The sequence below is a fragment of the Salarias fasciatus genome, chromosome 16 (genome assembly GCF_902148845.1).
Source record: "Salarias fasciatus chromosome 16, fSalaFa1.1, whole genome shotgun sequence".
In the NCBI taxonomy this organism is placed as follows: Eukaryota; Metazoa; Chordata; class Actinopteri; order Blenniiformes; family Blenniidae; genus Salarias; species Salarias fasciatus.
Window position 1 is genome coordinate 6,874,464 of NC_043760.1, and position 17,669 is coordinate 6,892,132.

At 43.9% G+C, this 17,669-nt stretch overlaps 1 protein-coding gene across 1 annotated transcript; it reads right to left on the reverse strand.

The window, feature by feature from the left end:
- Window positions 1-460: 460 nt before the first annotated feature.
- Window positions 461-16,086, reverse strand: gtpbp8 (GTP binding protein 8). The gene is made up of 8 exons (XM_030112839.1): window positions 15,947-16,086; window positions 15,004-15,179; window positions 14,779-14,932; window positions 11,536-11,634; window positions 8,170-8,300; window positions 7,547-7,646; window positions 2,906-3,024; window positions 461-1,754 (listed from the first exon to the last, which is right to left on the reverse strand). Exons 2-8 carry the CDS (start codon window positions 15,171-15,173, stop codon window positions 1,664-1,666), a joined length of 864 nt encoding a protein of 287 aa, XP_029968699.1. The 5' UTR covers window positions 15,174-15,179; window positions 15,947-16,086; the 3' UTR covers window positions 461-1,663.
- Window positions 16,087-17,669: the final 1,583 nt, after the last annotated feature.

Below are 17,669 nucleotides of genomic sequence, written 5' to 3' on the forward strand. Positions count from 1 at the left end.
GTTCTGCAGTAAACTGTCAAGGATCTTTGAGCTCCTGCTGTGTGAATGAACGTGTGAGAGCTTCATCATGGTCGTTATCCTTCCAGACGAGGCTCCAGATAAGAGCCTGAACTCAGGCCAACAGGAACGATCCCCAATAAGAACACAAGGCAGATTTTCTCTCCCTGAACCAGGAGCAGAGGAGGATTGATAGAAGGCGTCTCGGAGTTTGACCTTGACCTGCAGCAGAGTTGCTTCTATAAAAACTCTTTATGGACATATGCTCATTGGCCTGCTGTGTTTTTAATCCTTAACCTCACATTATGATCACATCTTTCAATGTGCAGCGTCTCCAGAGGTCATCCGGTCCATGTGCGGCATATTCCCAAAGGACTCTGAACCGACCCCGGCGACGGAGAAACACACCAAGAAACATTTTCCAGCCACAAATAAGGACGTTCAAAGGGTTTTCTGAGCTGCATGACTTTTATATATATAAATATATACACACACAAGGTAGCACATTCTGTGTAGACACAGTAAACCAAGCAACATCGTTATCTTATCTGAAATCAGTGGTTGTCAAAGTGTGGGGTGGGGCCCGAAAGGGGGTCATAATGACTTTTTTCCATCACCTTTCAAATTTTGGAAGAAATCTTAAAGAGGTTAAACGCAAAATAACTTCATGAAAATCTTACATGAGTAATTTCTATGGCTGAAACCAATAAAACAGTCCTTTAAAAGTCTTTGGAGTGACAACAGGAGCAAACAGTCAATCTCTGGGCAGAAGCTAAAATGTTTCATTTGTCTCTACACGTTCGCTGCCATCTGACCTGATCCGGCCGGTAATGTTACTTTGGGTCAAGCCAGCCTCGTTCAGTTATGCGGACAAATGACTGCAGAGAGCGAGCATGACAGGAAATCCAGTCATCGGCCTGATAACAATCTGCCCCGTCAAGCTTCACACTTTCCACAGTCTCGGGATTACGATGCGTTTGCACGTCGTCTTCAAAATGGAAACAGGAAACGTTTCTCTCGCTGAAAAAAAGTTACATAAGTGCAACATTTTCAAAATGAAGCAATGTCAGGGCAAATACTGGTACTTTCTGCACATGTTCAAGCAGATCCACAAGTAACAGTGAAGGACTCAGAGTGTTAGAATTCAACAGCTCTTTTCCAACAAAGTGAGCAGAGGCGGAAACACAGATGAAGATGATATGAAGCATTTGAGGCAAAAGCTTCAAAACATAAATGTCTTCATGAGGCTGAATGGCAGCGTATGGGCGAGCCCTCACACCTCACACGGAGACCTTCCCCTCTGATACTTGCTTCCCCTCCATCGTCCATTTCTGCCCGGTGGCTCTAATGTGACTGAAATGTAAAAAAACAGCCCTCTCTGAGTACGGTCCGTGTTTGCTGACATGCAGTCATGTTCGAGGCCTGTTGGCTCAACTCCTTCCTCTAGTTTTCTGGGCCACAGCCTGACCTCCTCTCCACACTCCCACATGTCACCACCTTCTCCTGGAATTCTTATTTTGTCGAACACAGAGGTCACTTTGACCTCTACTGTCTTTCCCAGATCCTTCAACTTGTTGCTCTTCCACGAATGTCTCGTTTGTGCCGGGTGGGCGTCGCTGCAGCCGCCCTCACAGAGCCTCTCTGAACCGGTCCGAGCCAGACCGGGTCAGCTCTTACAGGTGTCCTTTAACGTCACGCTGCCCGTCACATGAGCGATGAAGCACCGCAGCAGGTAGATCCCACTGAAGTGCAGCGAGCTGTGGCAGAAAGACAATGAACCGTCCGTTACCCTGCTGGGTATCTGTGTGTTTTCCCTTCCTGCCTGAGGGGGGCGCTGTTTTCCTGCAGAAAATTCTTCAGGTGTGCAGATTGAATGTTTCCTTCCTTTGAGCTCAGAATGCTGCTAAAGACAATAAACACCATGACTGTGTGGTTTTCCTTTTATTGCAGTTTTATCGTCTTTTTAACTCTTTATGAAGCAGTAATTTAAATATGTGAGATGGAACCTATAAAAAGTTTGTTTTTTTTAAAACTTGGAAAATAAAAAAATAAAATGACAATAAAGAAAATTGAAAAGAAAAACAAAACAGCTTAAAATAAACCTACATTTACAAGATTTTTATCTCTTATTTTGCAAAATCAATCATCATCGTTTGTAACCGTTGGAAGGACAGTCACTAAAATACTTTAAAACTTTTGGAATAGTTCACGTTAGAACATTAGAACTAAAAAAAGGATACATTTATTAATATTTTGTGAGAAAAAAACACTGAATAGTGTAAATTTAAGTTTATATATACTTTTTAAAACTTAGATTTACATTAAAAACCAAAAACAGTCCAAATGGGAGACATTTCTCCTCAGAGATTCTTACAACTGTTTGACAAATCTCATTCAGAATCCTCTTTAATGATGTATTAATTATAATATCTGATAAACAAGCCGTCAGTCTTTCTATTCTCTCTTGTTTTATGGGGAAAGTTTCACAGAGCAGCACGAAGGGGCGCATATTTCAGGCAGAACTTCAATGCTTCTGTTTATAAACCAGAAGTTTAAAGCAGAAGCATCATATTTTGTCTTTATTTACATGGATTCGACAGCAGTCACAGATTTTATTGCGTTACTGTATTTTCACATCTTATAAGATTGTAGTCAACTAAAACAAAGATCCTGAAGAATTAAGAAGAGATGAGACCAGTTTTCCAATCGGATGTTGGAAATGAACAGTAAGCTCCACTGTGGACTGATCTGATTTTGTTCGTTCGAGTCGGGGGAACAATGCGAGTTTGACGTTTATACTAGTTTCTCTAATTGTGGGTCATCTTATGTTGGATCAACCGCTGGTTTTGGGTCTGATGATCTTAAGCAGTGAAAGCTCTGCAGGGAGGAGTGTTTAGGGGGGAATCACCTGATGAGGAACGGCTGCGGGAAGCAGCTGCTGGTCTGAGTTTCCACCACGCGCTGAAGATTCAGCAGGTTCGTCAGCAGAACCCCGACGCCACACTTGTCCATCTTCGTCACGACGACCTGCGACGCCGAACAAGACGGAAAAAAAAGACATTTCAACCATCAACCCACAAGTGGAGCAAGTTGATGTTGGGAGGATTCCACTTCCTGTTGAGAAATTGCTTGTTAAAATACTTTTTTTTATGTTTAAAGCGTAATAAAGCACGATAAAGCAAACAAGCCAACACAAGGTCAAAAACCTCTGAGTAATGCACGCATAAAAACGGCCGTCAATGCAACACAAATTTACGACAGACGTTGTGAAATGTTCCAGAGAGAACCACGTTTCTCAGATTGCTTTCTTTGTTGACTTTGTAAATCGCTCAATAAAAAAAAGATTATCTCCAAGAAGAGCTGCAGGTTTATTCAAGCTGTCCTGTTTCCTATAACCACCAAACATGTTGAAGTCGCATTTCTGCAAGTAGAAGAAGAACAGAGAGACGGCATATGGCAGAACCAGACTCAGAGGAGACTTCCTGCTGTCCTGGTTTTAGGTTTGAGAACAGAGAATAAACCAACTGTTGTGAAATTGGCTGCAGATTTTGGGGAGTGATTAAAATCCCGGTTTGGGTCGAGTTTCAAACCGTGGTTCCAGTCCTGGGGTCGGATTCTAACCCTGGTTAACCCGACACAAGTAAAAGCAACAGACAGAATGTCATAACAAAGCCGAACCTGTGATTTAAGTCGGAATCTCAGTATTTTCTTTCACATGCCGGCTTTTGTTGGTCCTCCTGGCGTCTCTTCTGCGATGCTTCGGGAAGGCTTGCTTATTGCACGGGGAAAAACTTCCACAATGAACCAACTGTGGGACTGAGGCATCATTAACACTGCTCATGTTTTATCTGACATGACTTGAACTGAACTACAGCCACTTTAAATGAACTTCAGCTGCAAACTCAAATAACAACCGATCAGTGTCGGAGTGGAAAAGGTACCGGGCATCTGTGAAGACACCACATCTGTGGTGGACCTGAGCTGTGACCTCCATCACTCTGCTTCTGCTTTCCAGTCACATATGGCATTAAACTGGACCCCAAAGTAAAATAAGGCACAAAGTGAGATCAAGACTGTGATTAAACTTTCTCTCTCTACACAAGAGGATAAGATGACTTAGTGGGGTCGTTATTCTGGAGGTGTGACGTTCACAAACGAGTCGGCCGCTTTCTTCACGTCTCCTGTGAGCCTGATGAATCCGAGCCGCCAACGTTGCCTTCATGTGAACGAGTGACGACAGTTTCAGTTTTCCACAGCACGCTCCAGTCACCTTAACGCAGCAGCCAACAAGCAGAGGAGGAGGGACTGGAGAAGGAACCGGGGTTTCGGACTGACTGGTTTCCCTGTTAACTGGTGACCGATGTGTCTTTCGCTTTACTCGTTTCTGGCAGATGTTAGAAACCAGACAAAAGCTGTGTCGGACCTTTGATGAGTCTGATTTCAACATTTGTTACTAGCAGCAGCAGAAGCGGTGGCTAATGCTAAAGGACATTAATCACCAGTTAACAAGGAAACCAGTTCATTCATAACACCATATTGCTTGCGTTAGCAAAGAGGAGATTTTAGCAACGAACACAAAAAAACCCCAAAATACTTCATCAAAGGAAACGTAGCTACTGGGAACGACAAGTCAAGAAAGGTGAAGCACCATGTAATATGTGTCAGAGAAACATCTCTTTCAAATTCAGTTCAACAAACAACTTAAATCACTAAATGAAAACTCAGAACCAGACAGTAACCCCTACTGCCCCGCTGTGGCGGCGGCGCGGTGTGGCTGCGTCACATCCTCCACAGCGGCGTTCTGCCAATCCTCACCGGAGGCATCGGCTGCGGAATCTCAGCGGAGGAGGGACTCGTTGCTAGATTACAGGATCGCGCGGGAACGGCATCATCTCGCTGGATTTCACCCGCCGAGAGAAAGCTCTCCACAAAATACATCGGCGTCGCAATCGTACAAAATACAGTGGTTTTTAACTTCCAGAATAAAAATGTCGTCCATGGTTGGAAAAACAATTAAAAAAAAAAAATTCCTCTGGCAACAACAGTTGGGAGTTGACAAAAAAAAAGTTCTGATACGACCGGAAGAAGAGTTTTACTTTGGAGGACTGGCACCCAGTTTTCCATGGCATCTCGAATCCCTGTCTGTTTTCTTTCAGTCCTTTGTGTGTTTGCTGCAGCATGGAGAGAAAACAGACTCGCTGTCTGTCATCTGCGGTGCTTTGCAGCTGCGTTGCGTCTTGCCGCTGTTAAACTGCATCAAGTGTGAATACAGCCGTTCATTACAACAGCCACGTTTACACGGGCCCCGTATCATCGGATTGTACGGTGAAGCGGATTGTATTTCGGATCCGATTGTACGAGGTCATGGATAATCCGCTCCATGTCTCATATGTACGGTGATCATTTGTTCTGCCGCATGCGTTCCCTCGTACGTAGTGACGAAATGGGAAGCAGGACAGTCAAAAACAAGCAGAAGAACTCGACGGTGGTTGTGGAACACTTTTTTAATAAGAACCCCGAGAGAACAAACACTACGAAACACAAACGCGCGAGATGGCTGCAAATCACACAACAGCGAGTTGTTCAAAGAGCTCCGTGGTGGACAAATGGACCGCACAGTCGGTGTTATGAATGAACTGGTTCCCATGGTAACGAGTGACGGCGGAATTCTGTGTAAACAGATGTTGGTAACAGCAGGATGATAAAATAAGACTCACAGAAGACTGTAAACTTATAAATTTTACTGTAACTGTAGATAACCGACGTTCGCTAGAACGACTACAAGTTTCAGTCGGTATTTCAACACCTGTTGGTCACAAGTTAACATGGACACCAGTTAATTTGAAACATCGGCCGGCGGAGATGTGCCGCTCGGCGGGGTAGTACTCTGGCCGGGGGAGCGCTCGCTCTTTGAGCAGCGTATCATGGAGATGTTGGAACATTTTTTGAGCAGATATCCAGCAGATAAAAACACATTGCTTGGCGCTGAGGACTGCTGCTGCAGAGCTAAAGACCTGGAAGTTCCGCGAGAGACTTTGTGTACATGTCACAGAATGCTGCATAATCCGCTTCACCCAGGGCCCTTGTAAACGAGGATTCATCAGGGATCGCTTTGTATGCCGTACATGTATACATGTGCGTTTACCACGATTGTTTTCAACTGGATTGAAAAAACACTCATATAAACTGGGCCAATGGGGGCCAACGCTAACGGGTATGGCTGCATGACACGACGCTTCCACGTCCGGTGTACACTGGGTAATAGTGTCAGATGTCAGAAAACGGACGATTCCGTCAGTCCCTCTAACAGAGATCATGTGACGTTCGTCAAGGAGTCGCTCCTCATGAACCGGCTCCCAGCAAAGAGCCACCAATCCCAGCTCTACTTTATTCATTTTTCGTGAGTGAAGTTCAATTCTTCTCAGTATATCATGAAAATATGAGCTTGTCGTAGCAATATCTAAGATGTAATTCCATTATTGGTGTAAAACTGAGGAACGAAAACGTCGAACTGAGGTGTTAATACTCAAAAAGTGAGGCAGACGTCAGTTTTTGAAGGCAGAATGTGATTTCTTTTCACTGGCTAATAAATTTTTAGGAATAAAGCAGAAGATGCCAAAAAAAGCCCCTGCCTCCATCTGTACCTTGCAGACCCCCCCCCCCCCCCCCCCCCCCCCCACCCCACCCCCCACCCCCCCCCCCCCGCGTGCAGACAGGTTTATTTCTGTGGATAACCTCGATCTTTGAGCAGACGGCTGAAATAAACTCCCATCAAAATGTGATGATGCCTGAATGACCGCACCGGGCGTGTCCTGTGTCACATGGAGCTTTATCTTTTCGATATCTCTCTGGAAATCTGTTGAGTTTGATGTTTATCTCCGCTGATACGACCTCGGATTATCCAACATGTTATCAAACACCTGCAGCTCAATCAACCCTCCTTTTTATTCCTTATGTAATTTAAAAAAAAAAAAAAAAAAAGCCTTTTCTGCTAATGGACATGCTTCAATCAAAAAAAAAAAAAAAAAAAAAAAAAAGAGGGGGAAGAGGGTCTTCTGCCATCTGCTGGCCAGTTAAGATAACTTCATACCACAGCAATAATGCTTCAATAGATCAACACTGAAATTGAACGTTCCGCAGGATTTCCTCTTCCAGCTCTCAGTCTTCTCTGTCTTGGTTTAAAGCTCTGCTGTCTCAGCCTTAATGTGTTCCAGTGTTTAATAACCCGGGAACATGAATAATTGAGTGGTAAGCGTGTCCAGAGGGATGCTGCTCTCGGTGCAGCGTCACAGCCGCGGTACTTCAGTTTTTAAATAGCCGAGTGGGAACGTTCAGCATTAATTCACTGTGGACATAATGATGAGGACCTGGGAGAAGAATGAGGCGGGTAGGGGGAGGAGTCAGGGTCCGTCGTTTCCCAGCAAAAGGCGGAAGCCATGGCAGGAAGGTCAGAAATAACCCTGAAGATGGCTGTAGTGTTTGCACGAAAAGAATAAAAACACGTCCTCCTCTCCCTTTAGAAAAAGCTGGAAAAGGGAGAACTTCCTACCGCGTATGGACTGCGGGTCTCCTCGCACATCTCCAGGGCGATCATGTCGGCCTTCTGAAGACCGACGCTGCCATCGACCAGCAGGAAGGTCCTCACCAAGCTGCCAGAGGACAAAGACATGGGGGGGGGGGGGGCTCAGAGCAGCACGGCGAAACAGACCTGAGGAGAAATCTTAAAGCTGCACTTCTCTGAAAAGCTAGGTGTGCAAAGTGATGCCCGACTGGAAAAAGGAGGAAAAAGATCCTCTTGACTTTCTGGCTGGATTGAAAACCACATACATTTTCTGAAAAACAGCACCGCTTTGTGGCCAGAGTCATACTGTACAGGTGATTGGATGGAGAGGTGTGTGTGTGTGCGTGTGTGTGTGTGTCTGCTATATTAGTCACCATCGGTTAATAATCTACCTTCAGATGTGATTTGACACAGAAAAGTTGACTTATCAGCACTGGATGTTTGAGTCAACAGAAAATTGACCTCTTTATGTAAGAAGTGAAGCTCTTCCTTCCTCTCATTCCTCCTGCTGTGTTCGTGCACCACGGCTCCACCAACATGCTAGAGCTTCACTCCCCAGCAGTAAAACCCGCCGGACTCTCCACTCCAGTCCTGAATGTGAGCCATCTTACTTTTTCCTGGTGTACAGGTACGGCTCCACCATGTCCACGAAGTCCTTGGGCGCTCGGTGGCCGTAGCCTGGCATGTCGATGACGGTGAAGGCTTTGCCCACTCTGAAGAAGTTCATCTTCCTAGTGTGACCCTGAAGATTACGAGAACAACGACCTGTTCTTAAAGGTTCTTTAATTAGGGACCGAGCCCCGGAGGGCATGGTGGCCGCAGGCCACCATGCCCGTAGGGCAAGGTCTCTATTGTTATTCGTGTGTTTCTCGTTCTCGTTCTTCTTCTTCGTTATTATACTGACCTACCAACTAAACGCAAATTTGACCCCCTAAACATGCACGAAAACTCACCAAATTTGGCACGCACGTCATGACCGGCGAAAAATTTCATAAAATGGAAAAATTAACCTCATCTGCTCTCTGGCGCCACCTAGAAACAGTAAAATTGTCACCACGGCCCGCAGGAATGTCGTAGAGAGATCAAACCAACACTCACGCGTTCGTCTCACCGAGATCTAGAATTCACGCGCTGACACCCCTGACCTAAATCCAACAGGAAGTCCGCTATTTCCCTTTCAAAGTAAAATTTTGATCAAAATCACTCCTCACGAAAAAATTATCTCCTCCGAGACCGTTTGTCGTACAGACATAAGAGTCACATGACGTGAAAGAGGACAAATTTCTCTACAAAAGTTGTGAACAACTTTGTCAAAAGTCTAACGGTGTGGATTTTATTAGCGTACAAATTTGGAAGTCTGAAATCCTGCCTTGCTCCGGCCCTCATCCGTTATAATGGGGAAAAAAGGAAAAAAGTCGCCTTTTTTTTGCACCTCGAACAAGTGGCGACTGCGACTAAACCGTGACTCCTATCAACAAACCGAGCACACGTAAAGTCTCACCAGATTCTCTCGAACAAGATGATGTAAAATAAGTGGGAAAAATGTCATGATTTATGTACGTTTTCACAGGTATAAGTTGGTGTGCGCTCTGCATTTTTTTCCCTCTCAGTTATAATGGAGCCGGATGGGGAAAAATCTTGCGCTTCTCACAAGCTGAGGCCTCTGGGGTCCAAACTAAAAGTCTGACTTCTCTGAAAGCCTCACCAACTGAAAGACGACAAATTTTCCTATCAAACGGGATATTTTTTGTTCAGTTATGCCAAACAGCAAAGGAACAAGGAGCAGTTGTTTCCCCAAAAAAGACATTAGTTTTCTCCTCTCTCCACTCTAACTGAAATGACCATATATGGGCATACAGTGCAGTTACACAGCTGACAGCAGCTGTCAATCAAACTCTGCCACTGATTGCCTTCATTCAGTGACTCTCAAAAGCAGATGGCAAAAGCTAACTACTCCATGTTAGTGGATGGGAGATGCTAACAATTCCATGTTAGTGGATGGGAGATACTAACTACTCCATGTTAGTGGATGGGAGATGCTAACTACTCCATGTTAGTGGATGGGAGATGCTAACAATTCCATGTTAGTAGATGGGAGATGCTAACTACTCCATGTTAGTGGAAGACAGATGCTAAGAGCTCCATGTTAGTGGGTGGGAAATGCTGAGAACTCCATGTTAGTGGATGGGAAATGCTAACTACTCCATGTTAGTCGATGTGACATGCTAAATACTCCATGTTAGTGGATGGGAGATGCTAACACCCAAATGTTAGTGGATGGGAGATGCTAACAACTCCATGTTAGTGGATGGGAGGTGCTAACTACTCCACGTTAATGGATGGAAGATGCTAACAATTCCATGTTAGTGGATGTGAGATGCTAACTACTCAATGTTAGTGGATGGGAGATGCTAACAACTCCATGTTAGTGGATGGGAGATGCTAACTACTCCATGTTAGTGGATGGGAGATGCTAACTACTCCATATGAGTGGATGGGAGATGCTAACTACTCCATGTGAGTGGATGGGAGATGCTAACAACTCCATGTTAGTGGATGGCAGATGCTAACTACTCCATGTTAGTGGATGGGAGATGCTAACACCCAAATGTTAGTGGATGGGAGGTGCTAACTACTCAATGTTAGTGGATGGGAGATGCTAACAGCTACATGTTAGTGAATGGGACATGCTAACAACTCTATGTTAGTGGAAAAGTGATGCTAACAGCTCCATGTTAGTGGATGGGAGCTGCTTACAACTCCATGTTAGTGGATGACAGATGCTCACAACTCCATGTTAGTGGATGACAGAAGCTAACAACTGCATGTTAGTGGATGGGACATGCTAACAACTCTGTATTAATGGAAGACAGATTCTAACAGCTTCATGTTAGTGGGTGGACGTCTCAGTCGCTGGCCGGCGGGGAGGCTCGGTCCCGACCAATGCCGCTTGCGGCTTTAATTTCCTTTTGTCGTTCCATCGTCTCCAACTGCAGCTCTCTGGATGTGTTCATAGTTTTAGATGGAGCGTGAGACAATCCCAGCAGATCACCACGAGATGACCATGACTACGTTCAAAGTGCTCCGTTAACAAGGAGATGAACAGCTGTATACATATCGGGATTCTTTTGTTAAATTTGTTAATTTGACCCCTGCCCTCTCAAAATAATTGAATGAACAAACAAATGAGTAAATTCTTAATTTTAGTCTCATTTTTAAAACCCACTTTTCAAAAAGTTCCTGCTTTTGTCCAGCAGAGGGCGAAATATTTTTCCTTGACCATCTGGCAGTGATGTGAAATTCGTTTGCGGAAAAAAAGGAAGTGGAGAACAACGGACAACTTGCCAAAAAAAAAAAAAAAGAATGCAGATAAAACTGAGATAAAACCCCCACCATCAACAATGATAAATCCAAAGTGTGGACAAATTCTGAATGTTTTACTTTGAAGGGAAAATCTGAGCTGAACTCTTGGAAAAGAGGATTGAAGTTCACGTTATGATGGAGTGTGTTAACCTGAAGGATTCTGTTTGTGTTGTGAGCAGATAAAAAGAGCAGCTGACTTAAGAATCTATATTTTTAAGTTCATTCCGGTCGAAAGGTTTCATATGTGAAATGATCTTCAGAAAACGGTTTTCTATGCGATTATTTTTGACTCTTTTAGATGCATTCCTAGTTTTTGAAAAGGAAATGAAAAAATAAGCTAAAAAGAAACAACTGAATCGGGTGTGGTGTGAATGCTCGGGGGTTATATGGCTGTAGACAACATCCAAAACATTAAAAAAAAAAATCACAAAAATTGGCAGAAGCAAAGAATTGCAACATAAATCAACTCAGGATTAAAAAATAAATGCAATCAGTACATCATCCCAGCCCTATTGGAGACGTTTCTACTGAAACTAAAACCCAGATGAGCTGCAGCCTGCTATGTCCACAGAAATGAACCCGCTTGTCTTCATCAGCGTTCTGGTTTTACTCACAGGGGTTTTCGAGACCCGGACCTCCACCTCAGGAGTCAGGGAGAACAGAGCTTTGATGAGAGACGACTTTCCCACGTTGCTCCTGCCGATAAAACACACCTGGAAACAAAACAGCAACAAAAACCAGTCAGCTGAGGACATGTCCTTCGACTTTATTTAATTAAACCTGCTGCCTGGAATTACCCTTGTTTCAGTACATGTGGGGAGATTTCAGTTTTGAAGTAAAGCACGTCGCCTTGCCTCAGGAGGGGGGTGGGGGGTCTCGCTCAGGACGGCGGCTGCAGCTCATCCATCTCCTCCACACAAGACAGATGGATGAAGGCTGCGAATGCATCAGAACCAACCCCGCCGTCCTGTCAACACGACGCTCCCTCCGGTGAGCGCGGCTGTCTGCCAGCACACAAATCTACTCCTTTATTATCCGCCGTCCAGTCCGGCTTCACTATGCATGAGGCCGCGCGAGCGTGAACACACACCGCCACGCATTCTTCACACTCCGAGGCTCGGGGTCTCACGGCTTTGTTCTGCACGAGGTCTCCAGGTCGCCTCGTGACAGATGACTTATTCTGCACTTGGCTGGAGGCCTGCAGGCTCTGGACCTGCTAGAGACACGCGGGAGACGGAGAGCAGAGCCGAGCCGCCAGATTTTAGCAGGACTGAGAAGCAGAGGCTTCAAACCACTGAGCATCACTGCTCAATGGCTCACTCCAGTATGCCTGTGCTTCACCACGGCTCCTGGTTTCCCTGAACATGAGGCAGATTCTTGAATTAAGAGTTGGGTTGTGTTTATAAATAGTGGTGCAACGGATCATCATTGATCCGTTCGGATCAACGTCATCAGTTCGGCACATACGTGAGCCGCGGATCGATTTCTGAAAGGTTGTGCTCAGTCTGCACACAGCTTGTGGCAAGTGGAGAAAGGAGGAGCTTGAACGCCCCGCAACACTTAAATCCCCTGCATTTTGGTTTCCCTGTCACATATGACAATGAAGGAAAGAGGTCAGTGGGTAAAACCGCGACGTGCGTGTCGGCACTGTGCCATAAAAAAGCCATATGAAAGTGGAAACGCATCGAGCATGTCGCACATTTGAAGCGACACGGCAGCATTTAGCAGCCTCTCCCTGCGCAGTCCGACCGGTCAGGTTCTTTCATTCTCCTTGTTTCAAGGAAGATGTCTTCTTATGTTTACCTTTGAGTTTTATGTTACTAATGGACTTTTGAACCAGCCTTTTTATGTTGCTGTAGCACTTTAAATTGATTTTTGGTTCATAATTATATTTTAAATGAAGGAGATATTCTTATAAATTGCACTTTAAGTTGTTTTTCAATAATAATTATGTTACAAAGAAGCTATTTTGCCTTGTGCACTACTTTTATATATTTAAATTTAATAATATAAGTTCCTAATAAACAGACAAAACAGATTTTTTTTTTTTTTTTTTTGCTTTTTGCCGATCCGATAAATGATCCGATCCGTGAGTCTTGATCCGCGGAACGATCCGATCCATGAGTTTAGTGATCCGTTGCACCACTAGTTTATAAAGTCTGTACCGTGCGAAAGTGTGTATCAGGTTTTTCTCCAATCAGACCGCAGACAGCTGGACTCAAAGTGAACTCACTTAAATACCTGTGACTGCAGAGAAAACTTTATATTCTGCAACTCTTAACACCGCTTCACTTTCCATCAACACTAAATGAACAAAGACAAAGTTTAATTAAAGCTGTGCTCATTTTATGACTGTTCTCCTCTTCATGTCTGAGGAAAACTTTGACTACATTAGATCTGCATTCGTTTGTTCTTTTCAACTAAAATCCCCTCCGCAGGAAGAGAAGAGCTTTTCCTCAACATCTGGAGGATTGACTGAAGGCTCAATGCAATGGGACAATTATAAGTCGATACCAATGTTAACATTTAAAAATCCAGACATCAAACTGAGCAGAGCTGAGTATTTTATTTAGATTTTTAGTAAAAGAATCACGCTGATGATGATGTAGTTGCACTGTAAAGAATGATCAGTCCGAATCCTCCAGTGCTGATGTTGTTCCCTACTTGACCCTGAACAGGATAAGCGGTACAGAAGATGAATGAACTTTTACTTGATGAAACACGGTCGATATATTGCATTCATCCATGCTTTGCCAAACAATAGGAATAAGCGAATGATAACGATGAGAGCCGCTCCACGCTGAACCAGTCAGCTCACAGCACAGTCGCAGCAAGACGCAACACGAGTTAATGTCTGTCCTGCTGCAGCCGAGTAGCTCAGCAGTGCGGTGACCACCCGCTCTGGGACGCACAGCATCCCAACCTCCCCTCCACCGATCCGGAAGAAGAGACTGCGCCCCGCCCAGCGATACCCGAGGACCACTGAATCTCCCAAGAGTTTTAGAATCTGTGACATTTTTAAACTGCGTGACAGATTTAGAAGGTCTGATACAAGGCTGGGCGATAAATCTACATTTCCCTAAGATTTAAAATTGAAAAGTATAATATGGTTTATATCACTACAGCCTTTTAAACTAAAACATTCTGTTACTCTCAGTGAACTGCATACCCACTCCACTTCTCCCTGATCGCTCGACCAGAGGGTTCAGACTGGTTTATGTTGCATTTTCAGTTACAGCAGAAAAAAACAAAGAAACATTTCACCGTACTTTGCACGATAGAGTTTAAAACTGGCACAATCTTAAAATTGTATTAATGTTTACTATATTACCTTTTTATGCATGTATTCTATTCATTACCACTAAAACATTTGGATTTGCGGATGTTTCTGCATCATTCTGCTACCATTTCACTGGTCTCCCTCTAGTTTCTCCCTGAACTTAAAGGTGTTTGACACAGCTGGCTTAAACCTGACAAAAATGGATTATTCTATTGCATCATGCGTGTTTTTTCGCACGTTAAATTTGTGCAGCTGGTCGTGAACAAAAGTGCCGGTACTGCAGTTTGTTGGTGACTGTAACCCAGAATTGCAGTACAACTTCATTCAGAAAAAGTATGAAGAGTTTATATCATACATTTGGATAAAAAAAATATTGAGATAAGGCCAAACACTCCCAGACTCCATCCCATTCTCTCAAAGCAGTCTCAATAGTCTGACGTAGAGATTACAGAAAGTGTGTTGTTGGGCTAATATTTTTTCTTCAAATCATTTTGTGTGAACCTTCCAAGCCTCTGGATTCCCCCCCCAGCCCTCCCCAGAACCCAGGACTGGAGGCCCCTCCCTCCTGTACACTCACCTCCGGCTGTTTGAGAGCGGGAGCGTGCTCCATCCTCTCTGCAGAGGTGTAGTAATCGATCTTGTGAGCCGGCGAGGAGCAGAAGAGCTTCTCGGCCTCGGCCATGTCCTCCACGCTGGGCTGGAAGAGCTGGAACTGTGTCCTGTCCACAGACCTGGAGAGGTAAGAAGAACACGTTGGCCACCAAGTCACCCAGCAGAGTTCCAGACCGGGACAGGCCCTAACCTGTGCAGGTAGGCCTCCAGCTCACTCAGCGGGTATAATAAGTTTCTCATCTTCTTCTGAGGGAGCGCCGTGACGCTGTGAAGCGAGGCCAGTTTGTGGACATTGTGGCGGGCCACAGCGTGAACCACAGCTCCAGACTGAAGCCTCAGTCGCAGATGGAGGCCGAACATCTCGTCCTGATCCAGACACACACAGTCAGTACAGGACAACAGCTTCAAACAGGATGATCTTATGCCAGGTGCTTCAAATCTGGCTATCATGTGACAAAAACAAAGATTCAAACAAACACAGTCCTGTGACACATCCTCTCATGAGGTGGGGCTACACTCAAAATAAGAAAAACTGAGGCACTTTTCCAATATCCAGAAGAAAAAAAAATCTGGGCTTTTCTTAAACTTACAATTTTTATCTTCTTAGATTTGGTGAAGCAGATCCACTGGTAGCAAGATTTGATTATGTGTTACTGTTTTTAGTTTATGGCATGTTGAAGTCTCTGTTCATCACATGTAGTACTATGTTCTCCATCATTAAAGGAAAATCACTATATAAAGTTGTATTATTACTTGATACATTTATACAAAAATGTGAAGTTAAAATTTCAACAACTCTACAAAAATATGTAGATAAAAAAATAAACTACCAAGAAAGATATTTACACAATTCCCACAGATTTTCAAAGGATGAAACAAGCCGAGATGAAGCAGAGCAATATTCTCACGAGTTAAAAAAAAACTCACTTCTGTGTGACCCTCATGCAAACAAATATGTAAAATGTAGTTTCTCTGCACAACCTCAATCCACCGAAACAAACTAAACAGACCTCACGTTTTTGCTTTTCTTAAATAAACAGGACCTGTCGTGAAAGTTAAACCTTCGTAGCAAGAAGTTTCACCAAACATTGTGTTATCACGATCTTCTAAAGCGTTTACAGCGGGCGACTGACCGGATGTTCGCGCTCTTCGTGTCCTCACAGAAGCATATGAGTCCGCAGATCGCGTCAAAGAGGCTGATTTTAATCCCAAAGTGACTTTATTTTCATATTTGTATCATTTTCTCCTCCAACTGGCAATACGTCCTCCATGCTGCGTGCAGCGATTTAAAATGACCGACTGAAACAACTTCCGGTTACTCAATGGTTCCGCTTTCTTCCGCTTTTTCTTCTTCTGCAGTGTTTAAAAGCAGCTTGCATTCCAATGGTTGCATTGTCGCCATCTACTGGTCGTTATACTCCTATCTCATCACACTCATAATCTTCTAGATTTGTGCGTATTTTCCCCATCCCGTTTCTTTTAGGAAGGTGATCAAATAACCCCCCCACCCTTCCTCATTTCAATATTTCTTTCACCCCTCCCCCTTCCATTCCTTCTCGCCTTAATCCTGCCATCATTTTCCTTCTTGCTTGCCCGTATTTCCTGCAGTTCCCTGGCACATGCTCTACTATTTCTGGCTCCTGTCATTCATCACCAACTCCTGTTGGATGTTTCCCCCATTAGATGTTTTGTGCTATTTAGATAAGTATGCCCAATTCTTAGTCCAGTTCCAGTTGTCTCCTCCTCCAATCCTTGCACTTCCCACTTCCTTTTGAATACTGTAAAGGTGCCTTCCTCTTTTGTCTTTGTCCCCTTGCAGCTGCCACTTTTCTTTTCTTTCCCTCCACACGGTGGACTTCCCCTCTGATCCGGATAGTCTGATGAGTGTATCAATCTGTCCTGTCCTCAAAGCTTCTTAGGCCAACCGATCAGCTCTGTCATTTCCTCACCTCCACATTTGACCCAGATGAATACAATTTCCATCCCTTGTCCCTTAATTTCTGAGTATTCCAGCATTAGCTACTTCATATAGTCATGGTTCCACCTCTTTTGGTAGTTCTCATTCATATTCATTTATATTATTAATAACAATTCTTATTATTATTATCATCATCGTCATAATCATTATCATAACACTACTACTACTACTGCTACTACTACTAATAATAATAATAATGATTATTATTAGTAGTAGTAGTGGTAGAAGTAGTAGCCAGAATCTCACTAAATCAATAAAAATTAACAGAATAATAAATCTAATATTTTTCTCTTAGAACTTGAATTGAAATAAGCCTGCTTTGCTATTGACAACTGATAATTATTTTTAAGGGGAAAACAGAAGTAACAATTCATTCATTCATTCATTTCTTTCATTCATTCATTGAGTTATGTGTATCATATCACATTCTATCAATGTTTGTTCTGTTCATGCCCAAAATCATGCATGTGGGTTTGACTGGTGACCCTAAACTGCCCCCAGGTGTGAATGTGAGTGTGAGTGTGTGTGTGTGTGTGTGTGTGTGTGTGTGTGTGTGTGTGTGTGTGTGTGTGTGTGTGTGTGTGTGTGTGTGTTCTTGTATTTCTATCCTTGTCGGGGCCAAATGTCCCCACAAGGATAGCAAAACGTGGAACGACGTGCCTTGTGGGGACCTTTTTCCGGTCCTAAGTAGGAGAAACAGTGTTTTCTTGACCATGTTGTTGTTACTGAAAAAAGTAAAAGTGCAAAAACATTTCTTTAGGGTTAGGCTTTGTTGTGGTGTGGGTTAGGGTTAGGGTAAGGGTCAGGGTTAGGGGCTAGACATGAATGGGAGTCAATGGACGGTCCCCACAAGGATAGAAATACAAGACTGTGTGTGT

Coding starts and splice junctions, on each gene's coding strand:
- gtpbp8 (XM_030112839.1), bottom strand. CDS start 15,173: ATGTTCGGCCTCCATCTGCGACTGAGGCTTCAGTCTGGAGCTGTGGTT. Junction 7,647..8,169: donor TACCTGTACACCAGGAAAAA/GTAAGATGGCTC, acceptor GTCCTCTGGCAG/CTTGGTGAGGACCTTCCTGC. Junction 1,755..2,905: donor CCGCAGCCGTTCCTCATCAG/GTGATTCCCCCC, acceptor TTTCTGCCACAG/CTCGCTGCACTTCAGTGGGA.